The sequence below is a fragment of the Chiroxiphia lanceolata genome, chromosome 5 (genome assembly GCF_009829145.1).
Source record: "Chiroxiphia lanceolata isolate bChiLan1 chromosome 5, bChiLan1.pri, whole genome shotgun sequence".
Classification (NCBI taxonomy): Eukaryota; Metazoa; Chordata; class Aves; order Passeriformes; family Pipridae; genus Chiroxiphia; species Chiroxiphia lanceolata.
Window position 1 is genome coordinate 65,028,322 of NC_045641.1, and position 24,563 is coordinate 65,052,884.

General features: G+C 39.7%; 1 protein-coding gene across 1 annotated transcript; it reads right to left on the bottom strand.

Moving 5' to 3' along the window:
- Positions 1-505: 505 nt before the first annotated feature.
- LOC116787154 (solute carrier organic anion transporter family member 1B3-like) lies at positions 506-21,482 on the bottom strand. Its single transcript, XM_032688512.1, has 16 exons — positions 21,349-21,482; positions 18,496-18,607; positions 17,454-17,614; positions 15,039-15,180; positions 14,819-14,951; positions 12,826-12,941; positions 11,862-12,008; positions 11,657-11,755; positions 9,925-10,170; positions 8,879-9,043; positions 8,253-8,448; positions 6,720-6,882; positions 5,824-6,008; positions 4,593-4,657; positions 2,657-2,774; positions 506-1,750 (listed from the first exon to the last, which is right to left on the bottom strand). The coding sequence occupies exons 3-16, from the start codon at positions 17,583-17,585 to the stop codon at positions 1,537-1,539; spliced, it is 2,121 nt and encodes a 706-aa protein (XP_032544403.1). The 5' UTR covers positions 17,586-17,614; positions 18,496-18,607; positions 21,349-21,482; the 3' UTR covers positions 506-1,536.
- Positions 21,483-24,563: the final 3,081 nt, after the last annotated feature.

Below are 24,563 nucleotides of genomic sequence, written 5' to 3' on the forward strand. Positions count from 1 at the left end.
CAGGTTGGAAAAGACCTCCAAGATCATCAAGTCCAACCTTTAACAATTTCAGTGTCTGACCACCCTTTCCACGAAGAAATTCTTCCTGATGTCCAGTCTGAATCTCTCCTGACACAGCTTGAGGCTATTTCCTCTTGTTCTGTCACTTGTTGCCTGGGAGAAGAGGCTGATCCCCACCTTGCAACAACCTCCTTTTAGGTAGTTGAAGAAAACTATTAGTAGTCTCCCCTGAGCCCCCTTTTCTCCAGGCTAAAGAAGAATAAAGAACTCTAGTTTTGCTACGTGGAGAATCTCTGCCTTGGAAAAAAGTCCCATTCTTCTGCCTTCAGCTGCTGCAATCACTGCTAAGTGACTGTCATGACAGACAACACTTATTTCAGAGCAATTCAGTGTTTCCCTCAATGTACTTTTTCTTATCTAGCATGTCTATTAACCACATCCCACTGAGCCCTGAGCATCCATTTTAGAGTATCAACCACCTAATTCAATCCCTGTCGTGAAATGGTACACACATACACATCTTTTTATTTAAAGTAATAACAGGTTGTCAAGCTCCGAGTGACACGATGAATGCAAGCCAACAAATACACAAAATCAGCTTTGAATACACGAGGTAAAGGCTCGTGCTGAGGAAAATTTTAAGGTGTATGGAACCACATATGGGTGTTTTGCCTGCCTGATGATTAATTTCTACCAGAATAACCGAGACTGAACATGACAGGCGTATCGACAGTCGCAATAACCACGGGGGTAATGCTGTCGTTTGAGTGCCCTCTGCCGCACACTGCCTGGAATAGCAACGCAACCACGAGTGCGTGGATGTGCTTTCTTTGGAAAAAAAAACAGCGCCGCGAAATTCAGAGTGTTTCTTACGTTTCATGAAACTTAGCTAACAAAAAAAATAGCTCTTAATAAAATTCTACGACTCTGAGATTTTTAAAAACAATTATTTCCTTTATGACAACCTATTTGCAGTAAGATAAAATGCTTCTTGGAAAAATACTGCTTTTGCCAATCTTGCGATGGGAAAGGATTGCAATGACTCCTTTAGATGTGCTGGAAATGTTTTGCTTAAGTGCTTTGGTTTCATTGTGAATTCTGATTGAATTCAATGGAATCAGAAAGCTGCTCTTAGTCTTGAGCTTGTCATTCCTGCGTCAGTCCACTGCATGGATCTGCATGCAGGATCAGCATCACCTCTTGTGGGCCTTGACATACGGATGTTTTGGCAGAAGTCCTCTTTGATCCCACTAAAAATACCTGACTGGCTCTATCAGAAATGCCAAGGGAGGTTTTTCTTTATCTGTTGAGAATTTGGTTCAGTTTGTGTAACTTGTTCTGTCTGTCACTGGTAGCCAGGTACACGTAAGGCACTTCCACACTTGTTTGTTAGTTTTATTGTTGTTGATCACAGGTTTGCTGTTACTTATACTTTCTGAACAGTGTTATTATTTATTATTTAGTTACTCATAACATTGCAAAGGTTTTTTCTAAAAGAAGCTGACCTGATTGTGTGTCACTGGTCTAAATTTCTTTCTAAATAGAAGATTCATTCTCCCCATCAGGAGAACCTGGCAAACATTGCTTGATCTTGCAATTTTCTTCCTTGTTCATAGAAGCATCTTCTTGTCCATTCTCTATAGGTTTGGAGTTCTTATTTTGAACGTGTTTCTTTATCAATATATAAAATATGATTGCAACGAGGTAGGAAGGACCTCTTAACACTGCTGCTAAACCAAGGAAGACATACCTGTGGGACAGAGCACAAAAGACAGTGCAAGGCATTGAACTTTTCAAAGACACTAAAATAAATCAATTTAATGGCTTTTAAGGATCACATCAAAACATCAATATCAAAACATCTTAGGGAAAATGTTGAAACTCATTATTAGTGAGTGGTACCACAAACTGGACATTTTTGCTTGCAAAACCTTCTCTTAAAGAATTGATATTATTCTTTTTGCTTGTGAAGATGGCTGCAAAGCTGAACTTTCATCATCTTCCCTTTGTTTTGGAAGACTTTTGAATCACTTTAAGGCTTTAGGCCTTCTAGGGTAGAAATATGTTGAGGTCACCAGAGTGAGCTATAGTATATAAAAATAAAAAACACTTTAGAAATGGCCAAGGCCTAAGTGAAACTGAAAAAAAAAATCTGTGGAATATTCCTCCTGAAGTCTGATAGTGTTTAAGTTTAACCAACACCTACATCTACAGCTACTCAGTACAATATTCTTTCATTAACTTTTTTCTCAAATGTGGCCAATGCATAAAATTAAAGTTCTTGCCAGTATGAGCAAACTATCTGGAAATAAAGTAAAATTGGGTAATTTTCCTCTTGACGGTAAATCCTAAAGTCTTAGGTCTTTTTAATTGGCTCAAAGGGCATTAAAAATACAAAATTAATTCAGACACCTCCGTCATGGCTATTAAATTTCTTTTGCAGAACATAAACACTGACTAAAAGCTGAGAGCTTAACATTTGATGTTGAGATTTTTCAACTTTAGGAACTCTGGATTCACTGAAATTTGAGTCCAGAGTCAGTATTTGACCATAATTTTTGATCAGTGGTCTCACACACTACAGTGTAAAAGAATAAAACATGTTTTTCTGTAGGGAGGAAATGCTTGAGGGTTTTTGTGCCCTGATTTGCCTTACCTGTTAGCAATGGAGTCATAGAGCCTGCAAGCCCCTTTCTGCCCACAGCTTGTGCTTCCCCATTTCAAGCACGTCTTGTCGATCACTGCGCCGAAGTAAACTGGTGCTGGAATCCCGGCTGCCAGCAGACAAACAAAAGCATCACAAGATTTCACAGGAATGGACATCTTAGAAATCAGCTCTATATTTTTTATTAGTGGTGACTTACACGCTGCAATAGGTGGGTCGGATTGTGTGGAGCTTTTCTTTCCCTTTACCAGAATAACTGTAAACTGGGACAATGTCTCCGCACCTTGAGGAAAATCAGTCCCCGTGCAATGTGGACTGATGGTTTTTGGCCAGGCTTGCAGTCATGCACGTTGGTTTCTCATGCATGGCTCTGAGACCCAACACTGGCTTCCTGTGCAGCCTAAGATCCTGCAAGGAAGAGCTATTGTGCCTTTGGAGCACTGAACTGATGCACAGTTCCCTCTTCTATGCAGATCCTAAGTTACACACGCTGGCTGATAGTTCCTTCTGCTTGAGTTAGGGAAAACTGACTGAAATTCTGGTGTGGTCAGATATTAGCTTTTGCTTTACTGCAAAACATGACAGACATGGGACAAAATCCCAGCCTTACTGAAGTAAAGGTGAGTATTAACCACAGAGGCATCCAGGTTTCCACATGTAAAGGACCATGTGTTACATCGGTTTTGTTCCTACAGGAGCATTCTTATATAGGAAATAATTTATTGTGTAAAAGCAGGTATGGTCTCAACCTGTTCTCTCAGGGCTCTTGTGAGAGTCTGAGCTCAGCAATCTGTCTTAAAGGCCTGGGTATTACAATCCTCTGTGCTGTAGTCAGGGTACAATGAAAAAAATGCTCATTTTGGAGGTTCCTTAGTGAAAGAAGATGGGAGCACATCATACTTGATCTTTGTGTCGCTGAAGAGAAATGCCAGCTTTTTTGAATCAGTGACAGTGGCTCTCCCCCTGCCTGCAATGGAAGAAGCAGGTTGGCTCAATGTGCTGAAGCAGAAGCCTGTAGAAAGGGGGCAGTTCTTACATGATGCTTCTTTTAATTTTCCTATGTCCAAAATTGCTCTGAAAATTTCATTGGTGTTGCTTATCCTGGGAGCTGGGGAAGAAATTCTGCACCTCCAAATTGTGATGATAAAAGCAGAAGAGGACAAAGTACAGAAACACCTTCCTAATTCAAAATGTCCCATCACAATCCTGACTAGACGCCACAGCCATAACCAGCTCTGATTGTAGACATTTGTAAGTGGCTGTTGATTTTTTGAATTTCATAGCAAACTCTTGTGGCTTGTCTCTTCACACGAGTTTCTCCACATTTCTGAAATGCAGGCACTCATATTCCATTGATAAAGAGAACTAAAGGCAATAAAAATGTGTTTTCTTGAATGCCTGGGCATCTTAATCAACCACCTCATTAGCCTCAAATAAAAGTGCTTTACAGGAAGTTTTAATTGAATTGAAATCTAAGCTGTCATCTACCAGGAAAGTGAAAATTCAACATGGAGGAAACACTGTGATATAAGCAGAGTTGTCTTAGTGTTGCATTAAGTCCTACTGGAGCATTCTTTTTGATCCTACCTGCAGCATTGTGTCTCAGTGAGCCATTGGCTGAGACAGAACTTTGAAACCTTACAGTGCTATTTAGAAATGCAACCTAATACTTCAATTTTGCTTAAAAACTCTTCCCATTTTGGAACACCAGGCTTCCAAACTGCATTTAGCTAACATTAATTGTGTTAGCAGGTTTACCAGCGGACTCTGGACTGAATATTGGACCCTCAGGAAGAAACAGGATATTCAGGAACAGCCCAGGATCTAAGAGCTGTTTCAAGGACACATCTGGTTTGCAAATGGTGGTTACATTGGTGTCATTTAAAGCCATATGAACCAACATCTCAGTCAGAATGATTTCTCTTACCTAACGTTCTCATAACGAGCGTGTATAGACCAACTGCAAGAGCTTTGAACTCTGGCTGAACACATCTGAAAGAAAGAGGGATAAGTATGAAGTGTTGGCCTATCTAGTGCTTAGACCTGTCTATTAAACTGCTGTTAATTACCCTGAATTTAACACTCCTATTGACAGAGAGCCAGGATTTGGAAGAAGGGCCCTTCCTATGCCTTCTGAAAACATGTTAAGTGTTATGAAAAACCTACCGATTTCTATCCCATACCTCCTGGGAAATCCATTCATTAGGCATAATTAAAGAAGTGAAATTTTAAATAATCACAGTCTATCTTGGTCTTACTGAAATAGGCTTTCCAACTGCTTTATCTCCCAGACATAAATTTCACTCACTTGATGGGAAGTTTTTATTGCTCTAAAACAAAAGAGTTGCAAGTATTAGGATTAATGCAGCATCTTTGCGTACTTGAATCATATCCCTCTGTACAATGACATATCTTGGACTGCACAAAGCCACCTGGCAAAATGCCCCTCTGTTCCACGGGGAACCATGCTCCAAGCATCAGATATGGGCACTAATTTTGAATCCATTATATATCCAGACTTCGCCATGTCCTTACACATCAAGAAATCCTGACAAATGCATGGCATTTTCAAAATCCATGCAGTAAGAAAATCCAAGCAGAGAAAAAGGACACATTCTGGAAAACCTGAGCCTGGAATTGTAGAATGGTTTGGGTTGGAAGGGACTCTAAACATCATTTTGCTCCAACACCCCCTGCCATGGGAAAGGACACCTTCCACTAGACCAGGTTGCTCAGAGCCCCATCCAACCTGGCCTTGAACACTTCCAGAAATGGGACATCCACAGCTTCTCTGGGCAACCTGTTCCAGTGCCTCACCATCCTCATAGTAATGAATTTCTTCTGCAAATCTAACCTAAACCTCCCTTCTTTCTGTTTGAACCCATTACTCCTTCTCCTGCCACTACAGTTCCTGACGACCATAACAGAAACCATTCTGAAGGAGTTGGAGGCAACAGACTGGAACTGACTTGCAGGCAGCAGCAAAATAAGGTTTGGTGCTAACAGCTGCCAACAAATGGGAAATGACAAAACTCATTAGAGTAAGCATGTTATACTGCAAGAAACCCTTTTCTTTCCTAAGGGAAAGGAACACAAACATGATTTTGAAAGCCTCATTGGAAAGCCTGCACCTTTGGTACACAGTTAGTTGTACTTACCTAAACATAATCATGTATGCTGGAGTGCCTCCCAATGCGTAACAAAAGCCACCTATGACTTGTATTACTGTATAATAAATAAAATTCATTGAACAAGCTTCACTTTTTGGACACTGCCCCAAGGTGGCAGTGTTGTTTCCTGTCCATGAGCTGCTGATTTCAAGACATCTGCAGTTATGGAAGACCTGGAAGACACAAAGCAGGTTTGGTAGGACACTGCTCATGCAATGGGGATTCTGTTGGAGAGAAAACTGAGTACAAGATACAGCTCCAGACCATGTGTCTTCTGGAGTGATCACCTGGCATCAGAAAACATGGGAGTGGCATAATCCAGTGAAGGTTTACATCCATGAACTGGAGCTTCTCTGGGACTCTGGACATTATCCCCAGAACTCTGTGCCAAGAAGAAATCAGTCACCCAGAAAAATAAGCAGTATCCTGACATGCCAGAGTCTCACATGAAGGAAACGAGCTGCCTTCCCTCAAATGATTTTTCATACTTAAACATTATTGATCAGTATCAGGGAAGACACCACCCTATCATAGTGTACTTCAACTGTTGGTTAAAACCTCAGGGCACCTTAAATGAGATTTATGAAAGGCAAACCATGGACAAGCTTCAGGCAACATGGAACCAATTTTATTTTTCTCTTTCCCCCTCTTGTGGTCAACCTGCAAAAGGTGAAAGTAAACATCTACAACAAAGAGCTAGGACTTTCTGCTTAATGTGCGGAAAAATCTCTCACTCCTGTGCTGTCTGTAGCCAGAAATCATAAATACTTTACTGACTGGTCCCCAGCAACATTTGCTTTCCTTAAATGCTTACATACTATTAAATACCTGTTACACGGAAAATAAGCTGGTAGAAAACCTCAGAAACCGATGCAGGGTCTTACCGTGTTCTTTCCATGGCCCACCGAGGTCTCGCACCCAGCCAGACACGGCGAAACGTACGTGATTCCATTGGCTCCACACACAGGATCCCACACATTGGAGGCACATTTGCAGTGAGAGTTGCAGTTAGAAAACACGGCGTTTTCATCAAACGGAATGGGTTCACTTGGAAGTTAAGTTCAGACAAGTGTAAGAAATTTTTATTTCAGTGTAATCCCTTCCATGTGGCAATATTGCTGTCCTGAAACCCAGCTCATATGCCCAGGACATAAGTTTTCACAGCTAAGTCTCTCTACAGTATTGATCTGCTTGAGATTCCACCCTACTTGCACTGATATTAAAGTGATTACTAAATTATAAAGAATTTTAAAACAAATAAAACATTGCTACTGGTTTTACTGGCAGGTGTAAGCAGGAAAGAAAAAGGAGTGAGAGGTCAACTAGACCCCCCCAATGGAAATTAAATCTAAATTATCACAGTCTTATCGAGTATATCTGTGGCTGTTGGTAAAAAATTCACCAGTGATAGAAATTAGATTTCCTGGTCTCCATAATTAGAAAATGCTCCCCCCTAAAGTCTAGACTAACTCTTCCTAGAGAATGCTGAGAATGCTGTATTTCCTTTTAGTTTCAGACATCCTTTGGGGGCTGAGGTCTGTGAAAAAGAGGGATGTCTTTCCTCATCTTCTTCTTTCTGGGTTAATTAAGCTTATGTGTGTGCCTTTCCTTTCATCTCAGTGCTTACTAAGCATATTCCCTGGTCCACGAGCTACATTCTTAGTGAAAACAGTGCAGAGCACATGTCAAGCCATGAGTAGGCCTCCGGTTCCCAAAACTATAAACATCTTGCCTGTCCAGTTTCACATTTTCAGCTCTGAACCAGCATGGTTTGATAAATGAACTGCAGTGACAAACTATGGAACTGCAGGTAAGTCTTCAGTGAGATGTAGGCAGGATAACAGTAGCCATGAGGTACTCTGGACATAAGCAGTACAAAACCCATATCCTAATGTGTTTCCCCCTGGACAGGCAGATCCTAGCACACATTCCCTATTCTGGTATCTTTACTCCAAGAAATAATAGAAGTCTGTAACTTTTAAATCCACATTCTCCTGAGAGGAGAGAGGATCTTCGATAGGCATTAAAGCTTTATTTAGTTTATTTTCCCTCTCTCTGCAGGATATGCTATCCACGCCCTCTGTTACATATGCTTCATCTTTTTACTGAAGAGACTTTGGTAGAAAACTGCTTCTGGTACAGAGATAGCACTGTGTGAAACAGCAATATCACCCCCCAGACAGCCAAACAGCCCACATTGGGAATGATGCAATTCCTAGTTAGTCTTTGACCAGTGTTGGGCTTTGGCAAGGTGATGCTTTGCTGACCAACAAATCTGTCCCAATGACATGTGGTAGTGTCACCTTTCTCTTGCAAAGGCATGTTACTCTTTCAGGCTTGATGTTATGGTACATTTTTTTTTTTTTTAACTATTGCTGCCATGCAGAAAAAGTCACTCTTCTTCATTTTGTACTCACCCTTCATAGGACACTGTCATTCCTGCCACCGCATAGTTCTCACAACCAACAAAAAAGTGCAAAAAACTGATGGCATAGGACAAAAATGACATGGTAAATGAAAACTTGGTTGCTGCAACGATGCCCATTTTGTACTTTTTCATTATAAACCCCCCTAGGAAAATTCCAATACCAACAGGAGGTAAGGATGTTACTCCTGGAAGAGATAATAGAAGGGGAATGTTAAAATAAAAGAATTACAACGGGTTTAAGAGCCAAAGCCAGTCCTCAGGTTGATGTCCCTGGAAACTTTATGGTCTATTATGATGACTGTAGGTGGTTTTGTGTTCAGTCCAATCCCTGGGTTGCATATGCTGTTTTTGAAGTGCCTAGCCCTCAAAACCCACTTCCATTGCAAGGCATTTGTCAGATACTTCAGCAATTAAGACTCTCATATCACACTTATTGCACATTTGGAACGCCCCTGCTAAAATGTAAATATAATATGATATGATATAATATAAAATAAAAATTTCTTGTAGTCCCATAGGTACAAAACCATTGACATCAACCTGTTTTGCAAGGAATTCAGTACTAGACAAAGCACCATTTATATCACAAAGCAGTCCTTACATGATGTAACTCACCTATTAGAAAGTTAGATTTGGATGTAGATTGTCCATACTGCTGTTCCATGTACTTTGGTTTGTAAGTTATGAAACCAATAAAGCTACTGAACTGTAACAGTGAGCAACACAAAAATGTAAAGTACATTCGATTACTCAATACTTTTTTCAGGGAGGTACAGAAATCTGAAAGAAAGGGACATATGAGTTGGCTTTGAAAGATGCATGGCATAATTACTGGTGAGTAACCTGCAAATCTTAGGGCAAAATCCTGCTCTCAGCTGTCCAAGTGCAGGTTGTACTGATCTTCATCTGCATGAAAGTATCTGAAAGCAAAATCAGGTTCTTGAAGAACACCAGAGGTTGAGATACAGGAAGAGACTCCTAGAAGAAGACAGAAGTGTGGGTTAAGGCCTGGATGCTCTGTTGAATTCTGCACGTGAAGACTAAAGGGCTCCACACAGCAAAGACTTCATTCAGCTCACAATATTCACAAGGAATATTATCACAGGTTCAAGTGTAAGTGAGATCTGTCTTTGTGGAGATGCCCAGTGTTTCTTACTGGGATCTAAACAGCAGGAGAATTTAACTACTGAAGCAAAGTCACCTCTTTCCATCACCTTTCCACCCCTTTCTTGACCTAAGGACTGCACAACCAGGGCTGTTATTCAAGCCTGATGTATTTTCATCAGGTAACAACTATGTGCTTCAGAGTCTCCAGGAGCTATATCAGATGAATAATTTGCTTTTCCGTATTGCAAAAGGAACCTCCTAGTATTTTCTTTAGGTCCTGGTACAGAAACACTTCAAATTTCTTCTAGTACAAAATTTTAGAGGTAGATGTCACTCAGGTGATGATTTATTGCAGGTGATACAGGCAGAAGCTCAGAGTCTTGAGCAAGATCTTTCACTTTTAATAATTTTTAGAGGACCTCTCCTTTTCTGGGAATACCTGACTGGTTTAGACAGAAGTGCAGGGGAGGCAAAATGCTTTGCAGAACTACTACATTTTCCCTGTATGTTGTACCTAATGCTTTTCACATTTATACAGCATGGGAAACACTTGCCTTTCAGCATTACTGACCACTTCCTTGGCTTGGGGTTTTCAGGATTAAGTTTCTTCCTTTTGGCACCCATGTTTTCCAAGAGACGCCATGAAGTTTTGACATTATTGGCTTCCTCTGGCTTTTTCAGACTCTTTGGCAGGAAGCAAAATGGAATAGCAGACAGGAGATTGGCTGTTCCAGCTATTAAAAAGCCAAGCCACCACGCACCCACCCAGCGGGAGTCCTGAGGGGTGATAGTGATGCTTCCTAGAATTGAGGGAAACAGTCACAAGTTACCCAAATGAAGAAGCTGAACCTTCCCACCCTTTGTCTGCTACAACAGCTACATTTTACAGTGTCTGACTTCCAGTGGTAACGATAATCATCTAATGAGGGACCATCCATGCAGTGAAGGCATCAGGAATCATACCCTGAATGGTGTTATAGAACCGTAAAACCAGAGAGTGGTTTGGGTTGGGAAGGACCTTAAAGGTCACCTAGTTCCAACCCCCCAGGTGGAAGGGACACCTTTCATTAGATCAGGTTGCTCAGGGCTCCATCCAACCTGACCTTGAACACTTCCAGGGAAGAGGCATCCACAATTTCTCTGGGTCACATGTGCCAGTGCCTCACCACCCTCACAGTAAAGAATTTCTTCCTAACATCTGATCTAAACCTACACCCTGTCAGTTTGAATCCGTTCCCCCTTGTCCTGTCACTATGGTGTTGTTTCCTCTGCCTTTCTTCACCTTACACTGACTGTTGTTTTGTGGCAGACACGGCAACAGCAAGGCCCTTGCCCAACACCCGGGAACACCAAAAGGGGTGGCAGACAAGCCTCAAGCATGTGGTGCTTTCAGGGGTGATACATTTCACCTGAGACCATCCTCTGCTCACCTGAATTGTGTAAGCTGCTACTAAGCGTAGGGGAATTCTCTGTGGTATCAGTGAGATCAACCATGGCTTTAAATGTTGTATTGCAAGGAAGATGGGAGTAGCAGGTTGTACTCGTATGATTGTTACATTCTGGAATGTTTTCTGTGGGACCAAGACTATAAGACTTTGCACTGCATTACCAGAATTGGCTCACTGTCCTTGTGCAAGTTAAATCAAATATTGGCTTAATAAAGGGAAAAGACAAAACAGTTAATCTATCAAACTACAGGATCCTGAAGATCTGAAAATATCTTCTCAATACTAGTCCTACTAGAGAAACAAGATCAGTGAAAGGCAACAGGATCAAGGACCACAGCCACCACTTACAGGCATTGCTCTGCCCCCTCTGGCATTTTGCAAATGTTTTCATTTCATCTGAATAAGCAAGGGCTGGCAAAAACGTGTACAATGTACTGCAAACATTACATGGAATGTAAATAATGTAAAATGCTCAGTTGAGAGAATGGATAATTTCTCAAAACTGTAAAACTGCTATGCTAGCAGAATCCTTTTCTTAAGATCCCGGTTTAGTAAAACATCTTGGGTCTGTGAGAGTTTTCAGCACTAATTCTTAAACATGAATTTAACCCTTTAACCCTAAACCACAATTCTAAAATACACTACCTGTCTAATTCTGCCTTTATCCTTAAGGCTTTCAGTAATTTAATATAATTGTAATAAAGTATATAATAAAATTCATCAAATAAATATAAATTATAGAAATATAATTAATATAATATAAACTTAGGCGACTGCTTAGAGGAACATGTTATGAACAAGTATTAGCTTACTTTCACTTTTCCTTTGTTTTGCTTACCTGGATCCACAGATCCAATATCCACGTACAGTCTTGCACACAAAGATCCCAACAGGAAACCAAACATCGGGCCAAACATGGCTATTGTGTGCAAACAGGCTGAAAATACAAAGAAGCAGATGCTTCATTTAGTGGCTGAACTTTTTCCTCTGCACAGGGTGATCTCACACTGTGAATCTCTCAGTTTGCTTCATGTTGAGATTACCTACATACACGGGAACATTCTCTTCTTTAGCAAAATCATCAAGATAAGAGATGCCCAATGGTGTTATTGGTGTCTCACCAATTCCACGTAACATGTTTCCCAGTAAGATATATATCCACATATACGATGATGGTTCCTTCTCACAGCCTGCAGATGAGAGTTTGCACCTTTGTAATAAAATAGTTGAATGGGAAACAGTGACAAATCACAGGAAATTCAGCACATGAATTATTGTTTAAGGTATTAACAGCATTTTCCTCATGGAAGATTGATGAAAGGCTGTCAATCTTATCAGAATTTTTAATAAAGTTTTAACAGCACTTTCCTCCACCTCCATTGTATTTGGTTTCTAAAAATAAGCATCACCCATCAGAAAAAAACACTCATTTAAAAAAATGACACATTCATATTTTCATAAATGTATTCCCTGGTATATCAAACATATCTTTAACGTGAGAAGTTTGAGATAATTTCGGGGTCACAGCTTGGTTCTTTCTGTACCTGTGTCCCATGCAAAGCAACAAATAAAACAACTGTATTCCATATTGTAAGGAAGATAACAAGAATCTGCATTTATTTCCAGTAAACTCTGTAGTTTCATGTCCTGTCACACTATCTCTTCCACCTCTTCAGCTCCAGGTCCTGCATAACTGAACCCATTCAAACAGAGTCTCAGCTTCCCTTTTGGTGTTAGGTGATTTATTGTAATTTGGAAGCGTGAACATGGAAAACTGGGGATCTGTATCCTTATAATTTGTGTTTGCTGGATGCTTCTTCTCCAAATGAGATGTACCAAGTGCATTAAGATGTTGGCAATGTTACCAGACAGGTAGAGACAGGTAGAGAGAAGTTCTTCTTAACAGAGAAGGAATCTGAGCATCCTGCACGGGGAAACAACCTATTCCACGTGCAACCAAGGACAAAACTAGCTCCTGTGTTTGCACTTATACTTACAGTTCCTTACCTGAATGTGAGGCTTCCAATGCGGTGTCATTCACATCTTGATGTAGGGAACAGGGATTTATGCTAGAAGTTGAGTTGGCTGAAGACGCTCTATGTGATGCTGTCTCATACTTATAACTGAAAACACACAACAGTAGGTTTAGAAGCAGAGCTCAGTAGGGAAATACCAGTGCAGTAGGGCACGAAGCTCTGACTGCTGTTTTCCTAAAGAGAGAGGTACCATTGATTAAATATCAACCAGCAGTACTTCTGAAGGAGCAAATAAAAAGATTATTTAAGCACAGTTTGGAAAACTGAAATGTTATAATGAAAAAAACAAATAAAATTCTGTCTGAAAGAAATAATATTTTAAGCTGGAAAATTTGAAAGGGCTTGTGAAAGTAACTCAGATAGTATTTAATTTTTGGTGTAAAAATTTAGGGTCAGATCCAAGTGAGCTCCCTATGCTGATCCAACAATCAAGGAGAAAGAGAGGAATCTTTTGAGTGTGAGTGTAGGTCCCTCTTTGCATCTTTGATATGTATTTTGATCCGTTCAGCTGCTTTAACATGATCCCTTTCCCAGATACGAGCACTGCTGAGGTGCAAAGTACAATTAGCTTTAGGAGAACAACATGGTAAAGCACACATTCTGCTTCTAGGAACTGGACCGACTCTGTTAGACCAGGCAGGCTTATTTTTCAGGTTGAAACAAAGAGCAGTCATCAGGAGAGACAGTGCAGAACAGTTTCCTTACAAGGGGGTTGCCCAGTGTACATGAGTGTGATACGTAGTTTGTCTTAAGCAATGGAAAACTTATGAGAAGTCTGATGCTAGTGCAAGATCCACTAACATGAAAAAAAAGCATTAATGAGTTTTCTCTTTACAGTAGTATGTCTAAAACTATTCTAATACTTTTAGGAGAAATATGCCTTACTCTATATGCTGTCACTGTGTCCAGGCTATGGCTAGGAGCACTATCACATATAAGTAACACGCCTGGAGCATGGAAAATATGAACAAAAATTAGCTTAACCAGATATGGAAAATCAGTTTAACCAGCCATGTGCATTTGGAACAGGAAAAACCCTGGTACCTGTTCTACAAGCACTGGTCCATCTGCAGGTTTTTTGCGAAGCTGAGAGGCTGCTCTGTGTGAGGAGCAGCTGTTTGCCACAGGAGAGCAAAATGCAGCGTCTTTCACAATAAAGCTCTGGTTTGTTCTTTGGAGGAGGAAGATTTCTTTCAATGAGGATCTCTGTGTGTTGGTTTGTTCCCTGAGTAAGCTCTGAATCCCTGATTTTACATGAATTGCCTGTTACTGTAAATAAAGTCGTACTGCAGGTTGAGGCGTCCCTCAGTATGAAATTACCTGCTCAGAGCTTGGAGATCCTATTCCAAACAGCACAAACTTATCTGGAAATCACATATGTGCATTCTGTATTTCTCATACATTTACTGTGGTTCATAATGGTTTGATTTTCCTGGCTACATGATCCTGACATCTCTATTAGCAACCAATGATGCCACATTCTTGGGCGTTCTGATTTTCCTGATAAGGTGTTCTTACTGTTTGCCAAAATTCATAAAAGCAATAACACCAGCATAGTAGCCAGCTTGAAGATTTTCAAAGAATAACGTATTTTGTTTGAAACTTGAATTTTCATAAGATTTTCATAGTTGTTTCCCCCTGAGAAAAAATTTTGTAGCATCATTTCCTTCTTTACCTCTTTTCTGAACACATATGAGTGACAACTAAAGCATTGTGATTTTCCTAGTTTTTGAGAAGTTGAAGTTTCACTTCAGAGGAGCCATATTTTTACAACCAGATGTAATGAACATTCATCATCACAGTAGGGATGTGTGTGTCAAGCGTGGTTCATTGCACGCTGAGGTGAGGTTCTGTAGGCCTTTGGATATCTAAGAATTAATATACACCAAGTTTCATTTAAAAACTAGAAAGCAGGATGTAATTCCAATCATAGCTTACTCAAATTAACCTTGATTAGTACTTACTATCCCATGAAGAAATGAGGCATTGCCGACAAAAAGCATCCCAAAGCCATAGTAATGGATCCCACAGCTATTACTTTGGGTCTATGAAGTTTGGCTCCAAAGTAGCTTACAAATGCAATCACCAGCAGGTTACCTGGGAGGCAATGAACCAAATTTAGTGCCAGATGCTGTGTCTCATACTCCTCTGAGCAGTTTTCTGAATGTTACGGAAATCAATTACCCAACTCAAAGCTTCCATCGACGAAACCTGCAGTTGACGATGTCAGGTCAAACCTTCGCTCAATCTGAGTGATGGAGCTTTTCATAATCACACCAGACAATGCTTTACTGAAGTAGCTGAATGATAGAGCAGCCAGAAATGCCTGAGGAAAGATTAAGACAGAAAATGGGAGGTAGAGGCAAGGAAACCAGTCACAGAGGGAACAAAAGTGTTTAAAACTATGTGGGACAATCACCACCATGACGTAAGTTTGTTACTCAAATTGGAGTGGCAACGTTGTCGGTGAGTTTACAAATACCCTAATGCTGCAGGGTGCCAGGGTGGCATCTCAGTACATTTTGCTCTCTGCTCTGGTTTTCCCTGATGCAGAAGGGGTGCTAGGTGCTGCACTGAGAGCAGCTGCTTGCTTTAGGGTTCAGGTTTGCAATAGCCATCTTAATTGCCAGAAACCCCGATCTTCCCAGCTTTGCTGTCCAGAGGTTTCTAAAGTGGAACTGAGGACCTTAAATTTGAGAAAGAACTCACTGGGCACCACTCACCTTACTGGCATCTGTGGTTAAATTTATCACAAAGCTGAGCACCAAAGCTGGGCAGCCAAAATGGTGCCAAAGCTGTTGCAGAAATGGAAAATTTGCCAGAGGTAAAATACCTAATCAGGATAGATTTACTGACACTAGTCCGAATCAAAGTTATTCGGGCTGCATGTCATTTATTTTAGGCCAGTTCATAACTGCTTCTAACTTAATCATATAGATACCCATGGCATCAAAATAAAGGCTTTATGCAAGTTTTTATGATATTCCCATATGTGGAAGGCGATACGTACGGACTGAGTTCATCTCTGTCTCAGATTACATATTTTGAAATGTTGCCTGTATACCATATACCTCATAAGGAAAAGCTTAATACTCTTTGTAATTTTATAGTTGCTTCGACCAACACACATTGTGGCTTTGGTAAATAAAGATTTATTTGCTAAAAAGTTAAACTATGTTTGTTTAAATATTATCCAGCTATTTCCACATAGGCTAAAAAACAAACTGACTTACTGCTCACTGGGCAAAAGTTCCAATACAACAGAAACTTGTGTAAGTGAACAAAGTAAATATAGATTTAGACTTTGCAATATTATCTACCGTAAAAAACTAGGGCAATCCAGGAAGCAAAAGCTTGAAAATAGACATATTTATTCTCTTTTCATCAGGAATGAAGAGAAAAGTCTGCCAAATGTGGGCTTTGTCCTGACATGTTCTTTATTTCCTGAGCTTGACCGACAAAATTCTGAGAACCACCTGTTTTACCTTACGCCAGCAGCACTCTCAGGAATCACAAACTGCTGATAAGCACAAAAACACAAACAAAAATGACCTGAATATTTTGTGTTTGAAAGTGCAATCCCCAGGTCAGCCATAAAACATTTGATAAGATGACGAGGGATAATAGCAGCTTGTCTTCTATTCCTTACACATTATTGTGTGGAAGCTCTAATTGCCATAGAGTTAGACATGGATCTGCAGCCTTGCTTATTTCCCACATATATGACGTAAAGTTAGTCGTGTGAGTCTCCCAGAGAAGTCAAATTCTATTTCTGCAGGGGTATATCAGTGGCAAACGTGAGTCAGATAAAATAAGAAGTACGACAACCTTCACCTGATACTTAAACCAAATTATTTTGGATGTTTGAGAAACTTACAATTACATTTTTTTTCTCATTGATCTTTCATTTTACAGACCTCTTTATAGAGAGAAATGTGACCCTAATTGCAACTCTACCGAGTCTATGGAATTTAGCTTGAGATGAAGCTGGCTCAAGATTTAGTCAAAACATAAACCCAAACACATCAGTGTCAGAAGAAATCTTGCTCTTGAGCTTGCTTTGCAGCTCAGCCAGAAGCAATAAATACTAAGGCCTTTAAGTGGTAGAGAATTTCTCATTAGTTTACTTGCTTTGATCAGTCCATTCTTCTTGTGCACTCGTGGAAGCCTGTGTGCTTGTGGGAATCACTGGACTGTTTGACCTACAGCCCTGGATTAGATAAAAGTCCTGGAATACGATTCACCTCACACTATTTTGGCCCTACAAGAATGAGTGGTGACAGAAACCTCCAGGCAAGTGTATTGCAGGTACCTATTTCAGGCTGGCTCAAGTCCCCCACTGGAGTTTGCTGCCTCTCTCTAACGGTCAAGAGGAGGAACCACCTACGAGTAACTTGTAAGTAAATATGGTGGATCAGGAATTTTTATTTTCTTTAGGACAAAGATAAGATCTGACTATCCCCTGTACCTCTAGTATATATCCAGCTCCAGAAAAGACAGAGGGAAGAGGAATGGAGGAATTTGGCGTGTCACACCTTGAATAACATTTCTTAACATATAGCAATGGTAATTCATGGTGATATCAATAAAGCATCACACCTTCAATCCAGTGCAACAGGAAGTCTTCTTTTTGACTGGTGGACTTTTGTTTTCTTCATCATCTAAAGGCTGATTGGGTTCTGCTTCCTGATTTGAGCCACTGACATTGCTGGATTTGGTTTCCACTGTCATGATTGATTTCTTTACTGAGTGATCTGAACCTGGGAGAAAATGAAAATAAATACAAAAGCACATATGCCCAAATAGAGTTGCTTAAGGGCTTTTCTGATGAAGTAGCTGTTACAGGAAGATGCTGAGATGTTGAAACTGAACCTTTCCATTGAAAACAATTTGGCTCTCTGACTTGGGTGTTTCAAATTTCTTAAATTCCGAAATATCTTGTTTTGACCTCTTTTCAAGAGAAATGGATACCACCACCCCATCCCCTCCAGTCTTTTAATACTAAAAAGGCAATTTCCACAAAAAAGAGACAAAGTCTCTGTCCAAAAATAAACTACAAGGGTCACCAAAGTGTCAGTGTTGAAGAAGGAGTCCTAGGGAAGATCTAAACTTGTAGTCCACATGGCTTAGGACTCCATCAATTTAGTAAGACCTCTGTAGCAACACACGACTGATTTCTCTACACTGACCTGTTGCAAACAATCCTTAGTGACAAAAGAATTTGTTAATTTAGCTAATTGACCTCCTATGAATAGGTCAGTTGTTTTCTTTTTGCAATAATATACAGGGTATCCCTAATACCCTTCTGTTTGCAGAGTGCTGTCTGTATGCCCTGATGAATGTAGTCATCTGCAACTCAGCAGTTCAGCAGAACTGCTCCACTTCCCCCAGGAACAGCACATCCTGTAGCCATAGGCAATGATATACCCCTTGATATAACATTTTTTTTATTGTTGAAAGCCTTTTGTTATTAAGTTGAATTTTGTTTTGTTACAGTGAATAGTTCGATACTTCATTTTTAAATTTTTTTTTGCCTTCTCATCTTTTAAAAACCCAATAAAAAAGAACACTTCAGGGAAAAGCTGTAAGGGAAGTCTATATATCTGTTTGCAAAGTTTGTTTAAAGAATGAAAACACTTGCCCGTTTGTGCAACTCCAACTACAAACAGGATAGATTTCCAAAGGATGATCCAGATGCCACTGCAGAGCCCTTCAGAAAACAGCAGCTCACTTGAAAGAAGCCATCTTCAGATCTGCAGGTAGGAATATTGCGTTTTCTATTAGAGTATTGAAACTAATATCCCCAAATCAGAACTCAGAAATCATAACTCACATGATGTGTTTCACCTTTCACAATACTCCTCTCATTTGAGAAAAAGGTGAAGAAGACAAAGAGGGGAAACAAATCACATAAACAGAGGTTTTCTGTGCTTGAATGGAGCTGAAAAAAGTTGGATGAACTTTTCCAGTGCTGGAAAAGGTCCATCTACTTTTTCACTGCTAATATCTACTTCCCAAACTCTTCTGTGGCTATGCTCTAAGTCTGGGTCAGCACATGTATCAGGACAAAGAACATATCTTTTCCTTCCCCTTGCCTATTCAGACAGATAAGAAAAAGAAGTAGAAAAAGGATGTCCCCAAGTCTGCACAGCTACCAAGAGAAATGTTGTGAAATGAGACTCTTAGCACTCAGGAAATGTTAGTACACCAATACTTTTGAGCATCTGGTCCTCTGAAATTCATCTGTCCCTGTGTCCTCTGAAGACATTATCTTCTCCTTGTTACTATAATACATTGACAACCACCATAAGATGCTGGAGGAGCCTATCATTGCAGGTCACAGGATTAAAGTGGTTTCTTTGAGAGTTTGAAGGTATAACCAGAGTTAGCATCTCAGCATAAGGAGAGAAGGAGTGAAGATAGAAATTAGAGGAAAAGCAGATAGAAGAGAAAGGCAGTCAGTTATCCATTTAACTGAAGAAGTTTAGATATGAGGAGCCTATCCCATAAAAAATGTTTCTGAGAAAGACTTTGAAGGAACAGGAAGGGAGGACAGTAAGACTGAAAAGTGTGAGCACAAATATTAAAGAGCAGGTTGAGCAGTTAGATGCAAATAGTGAAAATGGCATCCAGAGAGAGAGGTTAAGGTACCGGGCAAGATGAGGAATAAAAAAAAGAGAAGAAAGCAAAATAAAATGCGTCTTCATGGGGCAAAAGCTTCTTGATGTACACAGGAAAGTGTGAAGCCAGTTAGAAAGTGGAAATTAGTTGTCTCAGCACTGCCACTGCTCAGCTCCTCCAGCAATCCAGGGGAAGGCCTCTCAGACAAGGCACGGGTGACCAGCTCGTGTCAGTAGTGAATGACGTCTTATGAGTGCTTTGCAAAGATGCTGTGGGATGTGGTGTTACTTTTGCTTGTGAGGGCTAGGACAGAGGGGAATGAAGCAAAACGATGATGCAACTGTGCTGGAGAAATATTAGAGCAAGCTATGTGCAATGATCAGCAGTTGGAGCTGCTGGCAGCATCTCCTCCCATCCTCAGTTGACCCTGACCAACACAGATATCTGCTGGAGATGGAAGAGATCAGGGCTGGGGAAATTCCAGGTCACAAGAAGGTTAGAAAAAAAGATAAAAGATTGATTCACAACTGATGTCCACATACAGCTGCTGAGCTTGACAATTTCAGGTATTGATAAAGTTGCTATTTAATAAACTAAGCATCTGGTTGCAAAGCCAAAATATGAAGCTTTCTGCAACAAATGTGCCCTTTCATTAATATGATTCTCTAAAACTACCATTCTTTGCCTGCACAAGCCACTCTGCTGTAGTAGTGACCTGAGAGATTTAGTCAAATAAACTATTCTTTAGGTATTCAGTCAACCTGAACAAAAATTAGCCTGACTTTCTTCCTGGGAGAAGAAAACAATCCTCTCTCCAAAAACAAGCATAAAGAAAAAGAAATCCACCAAAATCCCCTAAGCCATACTTTGACAATAAAATGTAACTCTCTTCCTGTTCGTTTTTGCAACTCAGGGAACATTTGACAAATTGGTTTGATTTTATGCTCAGTACAGCCTCTTCTGAGAAATACTTTGGGTGGGGAAGATCAAGGGTCTTAACTAATAATCATTGTGGATCATTTGTGTTGGTGGGAGCTGACAAAGTCATGGGAAATCATGAAGCACCTTGCAATGCAATTTCAGAGTGAGTGCAACCAGCCTTGCAAAGGACAGCTGCAGACATCTTCAGTGCTTCAAGGTCTATGACCTTATAGGGGCCATGACCTAAATCTGAGCTTGTTAGGTAAATCTACTCCCTCATGAATATATTAAAAAAAAAATTTAAACTTCATTTTATACTCTTGAATTATATGCAAATTATAATGAATAAGAGCAGCAATTAAAAAACCTTAGCATGAATAACAGGTATTTAGTTCACAAAGGTCAAGACAACAGTTTGCTACAGGTTTTGTAGATTCTTGCAAAAGAAAAATATAGTGATGTTAGAGGAATATTAAGAATACAGCAAAGTCCTTGGGCTGCTTGTCTCCACTCTCAGGAACCATGCCACCACCCAGTAGAATAAAAAAAGTCACAAATCAAGATCCACATTTCCTCCAGTAATTTATGGAAATGTAATGATTTACACTAACTGTAGTGCTGATACAATTGTCTTATTGACAACAATCTTATTGATTTTTAAACAGAATTATAGTAAGACCTTTTAAGTTAACCTAATATGAAAAATGATTATCACAGCCCTGTGCAGATCCCAGTGCTACTTGCATTGTTCAAGACATAATTACTGTTCAGAGACACACATGAAAATGTATGATACCATCATTAAAGCATTGACACTTTCAACAGGAACACTACTGGTGTTACTGGTTACAGGAAATGCAATTAATAGATCACAGGTAATGTTCATTAACTGCAAACAATGGCAACATTTTACAGTTAAGATAAACAAAAAGAATATTAAAGAGGTTCCTACCTAGGTTCTGTGTCCACAACAACAGCAGTTATACTACCACATAAGTGCTCAAAAGTCAGAGTATTCTCTCCTTAAGCAAAGCTGTGCTGGTACTTCGTAGAAGAATCATTAACTTTCAACACAAACTAAATTATCATTTTAATCTCGTCTCCTCCCATTCTGCCCTCTGTTTAAGGTCCCAAAATACATGTTTATCCATGTTTATCTATGGTCAAAATTTAATTAGGAAGGAAACCTGCAAGTGTGTTCTTTTTGTACATTTTTGTAAAACATCTTTTTTATTCCTGAGCTTGTCTAGATTATAATGGTTCATACTTTCCTGATATTTAAAAGTAGAGTGTCCCAACTTCAGAAATGTTTCTGGTTCCAATGCATTTTGGTATAAAGGTTTATTTTCATAGTCTATGGCTGAAGTCCACTGAGCTTGAGCCAGCCAAGGACTTGCAGGAGGAGAAAATATTATGCCTTGGATGTATAGAACAAACTGGATGTTCAAGAAACGCTCATGCTTAGAAGACTGTTTAGGTTTATGGTTTAGTGCTGTTAGCAGCACAGGCACACCAAATGTCAAAGTATATTGGGGCTATGTGTACTTTGGAGCAACCCTTTACATACTTACAGCCCTAGTTCAAGGAACTGGTTAATGAGAAATATTTTATTTGATTGTACCCCCCTTGTGCATTCTGCCTGATTGTGCCTAATTGTACTTAAAAGATAAGTAATTCTTAAAGCATGTGAGCTACATCTACTCTTTGCCTGGATGTTACACCAAAATGTGCCATTCCTGGTGGTTCATGCCCCCTTCCCTGCCACCACTTTCACCACACCTATTCTTTTACTTGCTGTGAATAATTACAGCCTACTTAATTACCCTGACCTTTGGAGAATCTTTCTGCACTCAGTACTGTTATCGGTTATACCCTGCACCGCTCATGGTGCTTCTGACTCTCAACCAGACAGTTCCCTTTAACTTCCTAGGGCAAGAGGCAACATCACCAAGAAAATGGTAGTTACTTCAAAACTGTATGTCAGGACAGTTCAGCTGCAAGTGTTAGTGGAATTATAAAATAAGAATGCGGGAGGAATCCAGACCACAAATCCAGACCACAAGTCCAGCCTGCTAACTCAAAATGACCTTTTGTGAAAAGACCAGGCTCTGTCTTGAGAACAGTAAAGAATTGCCTTCCCTCCCACTCCATCCATTTCTAAGACTACTGCAAAAGATTCGTCTTCTGATGCATAGGAACCTTCTTTTAATTCCCAGTCACGACCAAATTATATTCTGGTTTTGAAATGACAGGGTCCTTTAGTTTTAAAATTTTTGCTCTCCCTCTGATACTTAGGACTCAACCTTGACCATAAATGAAGACAGCACGTTTTTCTCAACATGTTTTACTAGGTCAACAAGTTAATCATGCTTAATAATTTCTTGAAAGATAACCTTTCTTGATTCTGCAGCATACCCTTGGAGCCTTTGGCCATAGTGGATCCATATTTTATCAATGCACATGGCTAAAGAAGTATACAGTAGTCCAACTGTAATCTCAGTGCCACATCTTCAAATATTAACAATTCCTTATCTCTAGCCTGGTCTAATATGTTCTAAGATTACATATAACCTTTTCAGAAAAGCATCTAGGTGTTTCATAGTTTTCTGCAATTAATAAATACTCTAGTGGTCTTCTCAAAAATTTTCATCTAAGAAACAGAAATTCCTACTACTGGCCATCAGCTGTGCAACTTTCTATTTAACATCATGTTCTACTCCTATTTTGCCATTCTCAGGTCAATTCTTTTTCCCATATATAATATCCAGCCTCTCTTCTGTTTAACCATTCCATCCAGCCTTGTGCCTTTGCTGTTATTTGAAAAAGTGGAGCTGCAGTGTTGAGCATAATATATTCAGAAATCTAGTAACAGTGCTGAAAGCTAAAGAGAAAGACTGGTGTCTAGCTGAGAAACCTAAAATAGATGTGTCTTAACTCTTGGCTTCATCAAAGCTTGGATGCCTTTTAGAAGGAAGTAATCTTATAGAAGATCTTAGAGAAAACCTTAGAATCACAGCATAATTTAGGTTGGAAGGAAATTGGAACTCATTTGGCCCAATCCTCTTCACTTAAAGCAGGATTAACTTCCCAGTTTGTTGGTGTTGCTCAGGTCTCATCAAGTTGAATTTTGGATGGAAATTTCCACAGGAGGAAATTTTATTCTTGCAGAGAAAATACATGGTGTTACATTATGATTGTATCCATCAGATTTAAATCTGAATTAAAAAAACCAAACAATCAACATTGCTACCCCTGCAATTTTTCTAAAAGAGTACAGGAATCATGTACTTAGCATTAAATACAACAAGAGATCAAAATTCGTGGTCCTGTAACAGATGTGAGCCTCTTCTCCTCAGAGCTGGTGACTCTTCACGTCCTGTTGTGGGATGAAGCATCAACCATCCCCTTCCAGCAGGTTTCTTACACCACAATTGACATTTTCTAGTCACAAGACAGACATCTTGGCCCTTGTTTAGTGTTCTTTGTTCCAGAGTAACATACCATACTTCTGCTTATCTGTTGGTCCCAGATGTTCCACCAAGGACTCTCACACACCAACGCCTCATCCATCTCCAGAGGTGTGTCACAAGCTCCACTATTATGCATTCACTATGCTGAGATAAGTATTCCCTGTTGTTTCACAAAGTTTTTTGATGGAGCTTTGCATTGCCAAGGTTTCATTTTCAGATTATCTTCAGAAGTGTTAGCAGACCTACCCAATGCTTTTATTCCCTCTTAATCCTGAACATCTGAAAAGGGATGGAGCTAAATCTACTCTGTAATCTGAGAGTAGTAGAACCTGTAGAGAAAGATACCACTTCCTTTTTCATGTAGTAAAATGGGAAACAGTATTCCTTTGGTTTCCTCATTCTGACAAATGAATACACATAATTTTCTCTGTATTTTTCCTAATCCTGTATATACCATTAATTTGTAATTTTCCAAGAATTAAAATATCTTTTCTACTTTGCTTTCAGCATGGCTGAGAAGAATTTTTCTGTCATCAGGCTGCTGCTGTCCAAACTGTCTGTGGAAGCATTGACATTCAAAGCTGACTTCTTGAAACAAAAACTGTTGACCAAAATTAACAGAATGGGAAATGTGAAACCAGTGAAGTCAAATCAAAGACTGTAGTCTCACAACTGAAAAAAAAAAAAAAAGACATAT

Bases quoted from the DNA above. Each gene is read 5' to 3' on its own strand.
- LOC116787154 (XM_032688512.1), bottom strand. From the start codon at position 17,585: ATGACAGTGGAAACCAAATCCAGCAATGTCAGTGGCTCAAATCAGGAA. The intron at 9,044-9,924 runs GCAAGTGTTTCC...CCTTTCTTTCAG, and splicing joins GTGGTCAGTAATGCTGAAAG to ATTTCTGTACCTCCCTGAAA. The intron at 8,449-8,878 runs GTGAGTTACATC...TATCTCTTCCAG, and splicing joins CAAATCTAACTTTCTAATAG to GAGTAACATCCTTACCTCCT.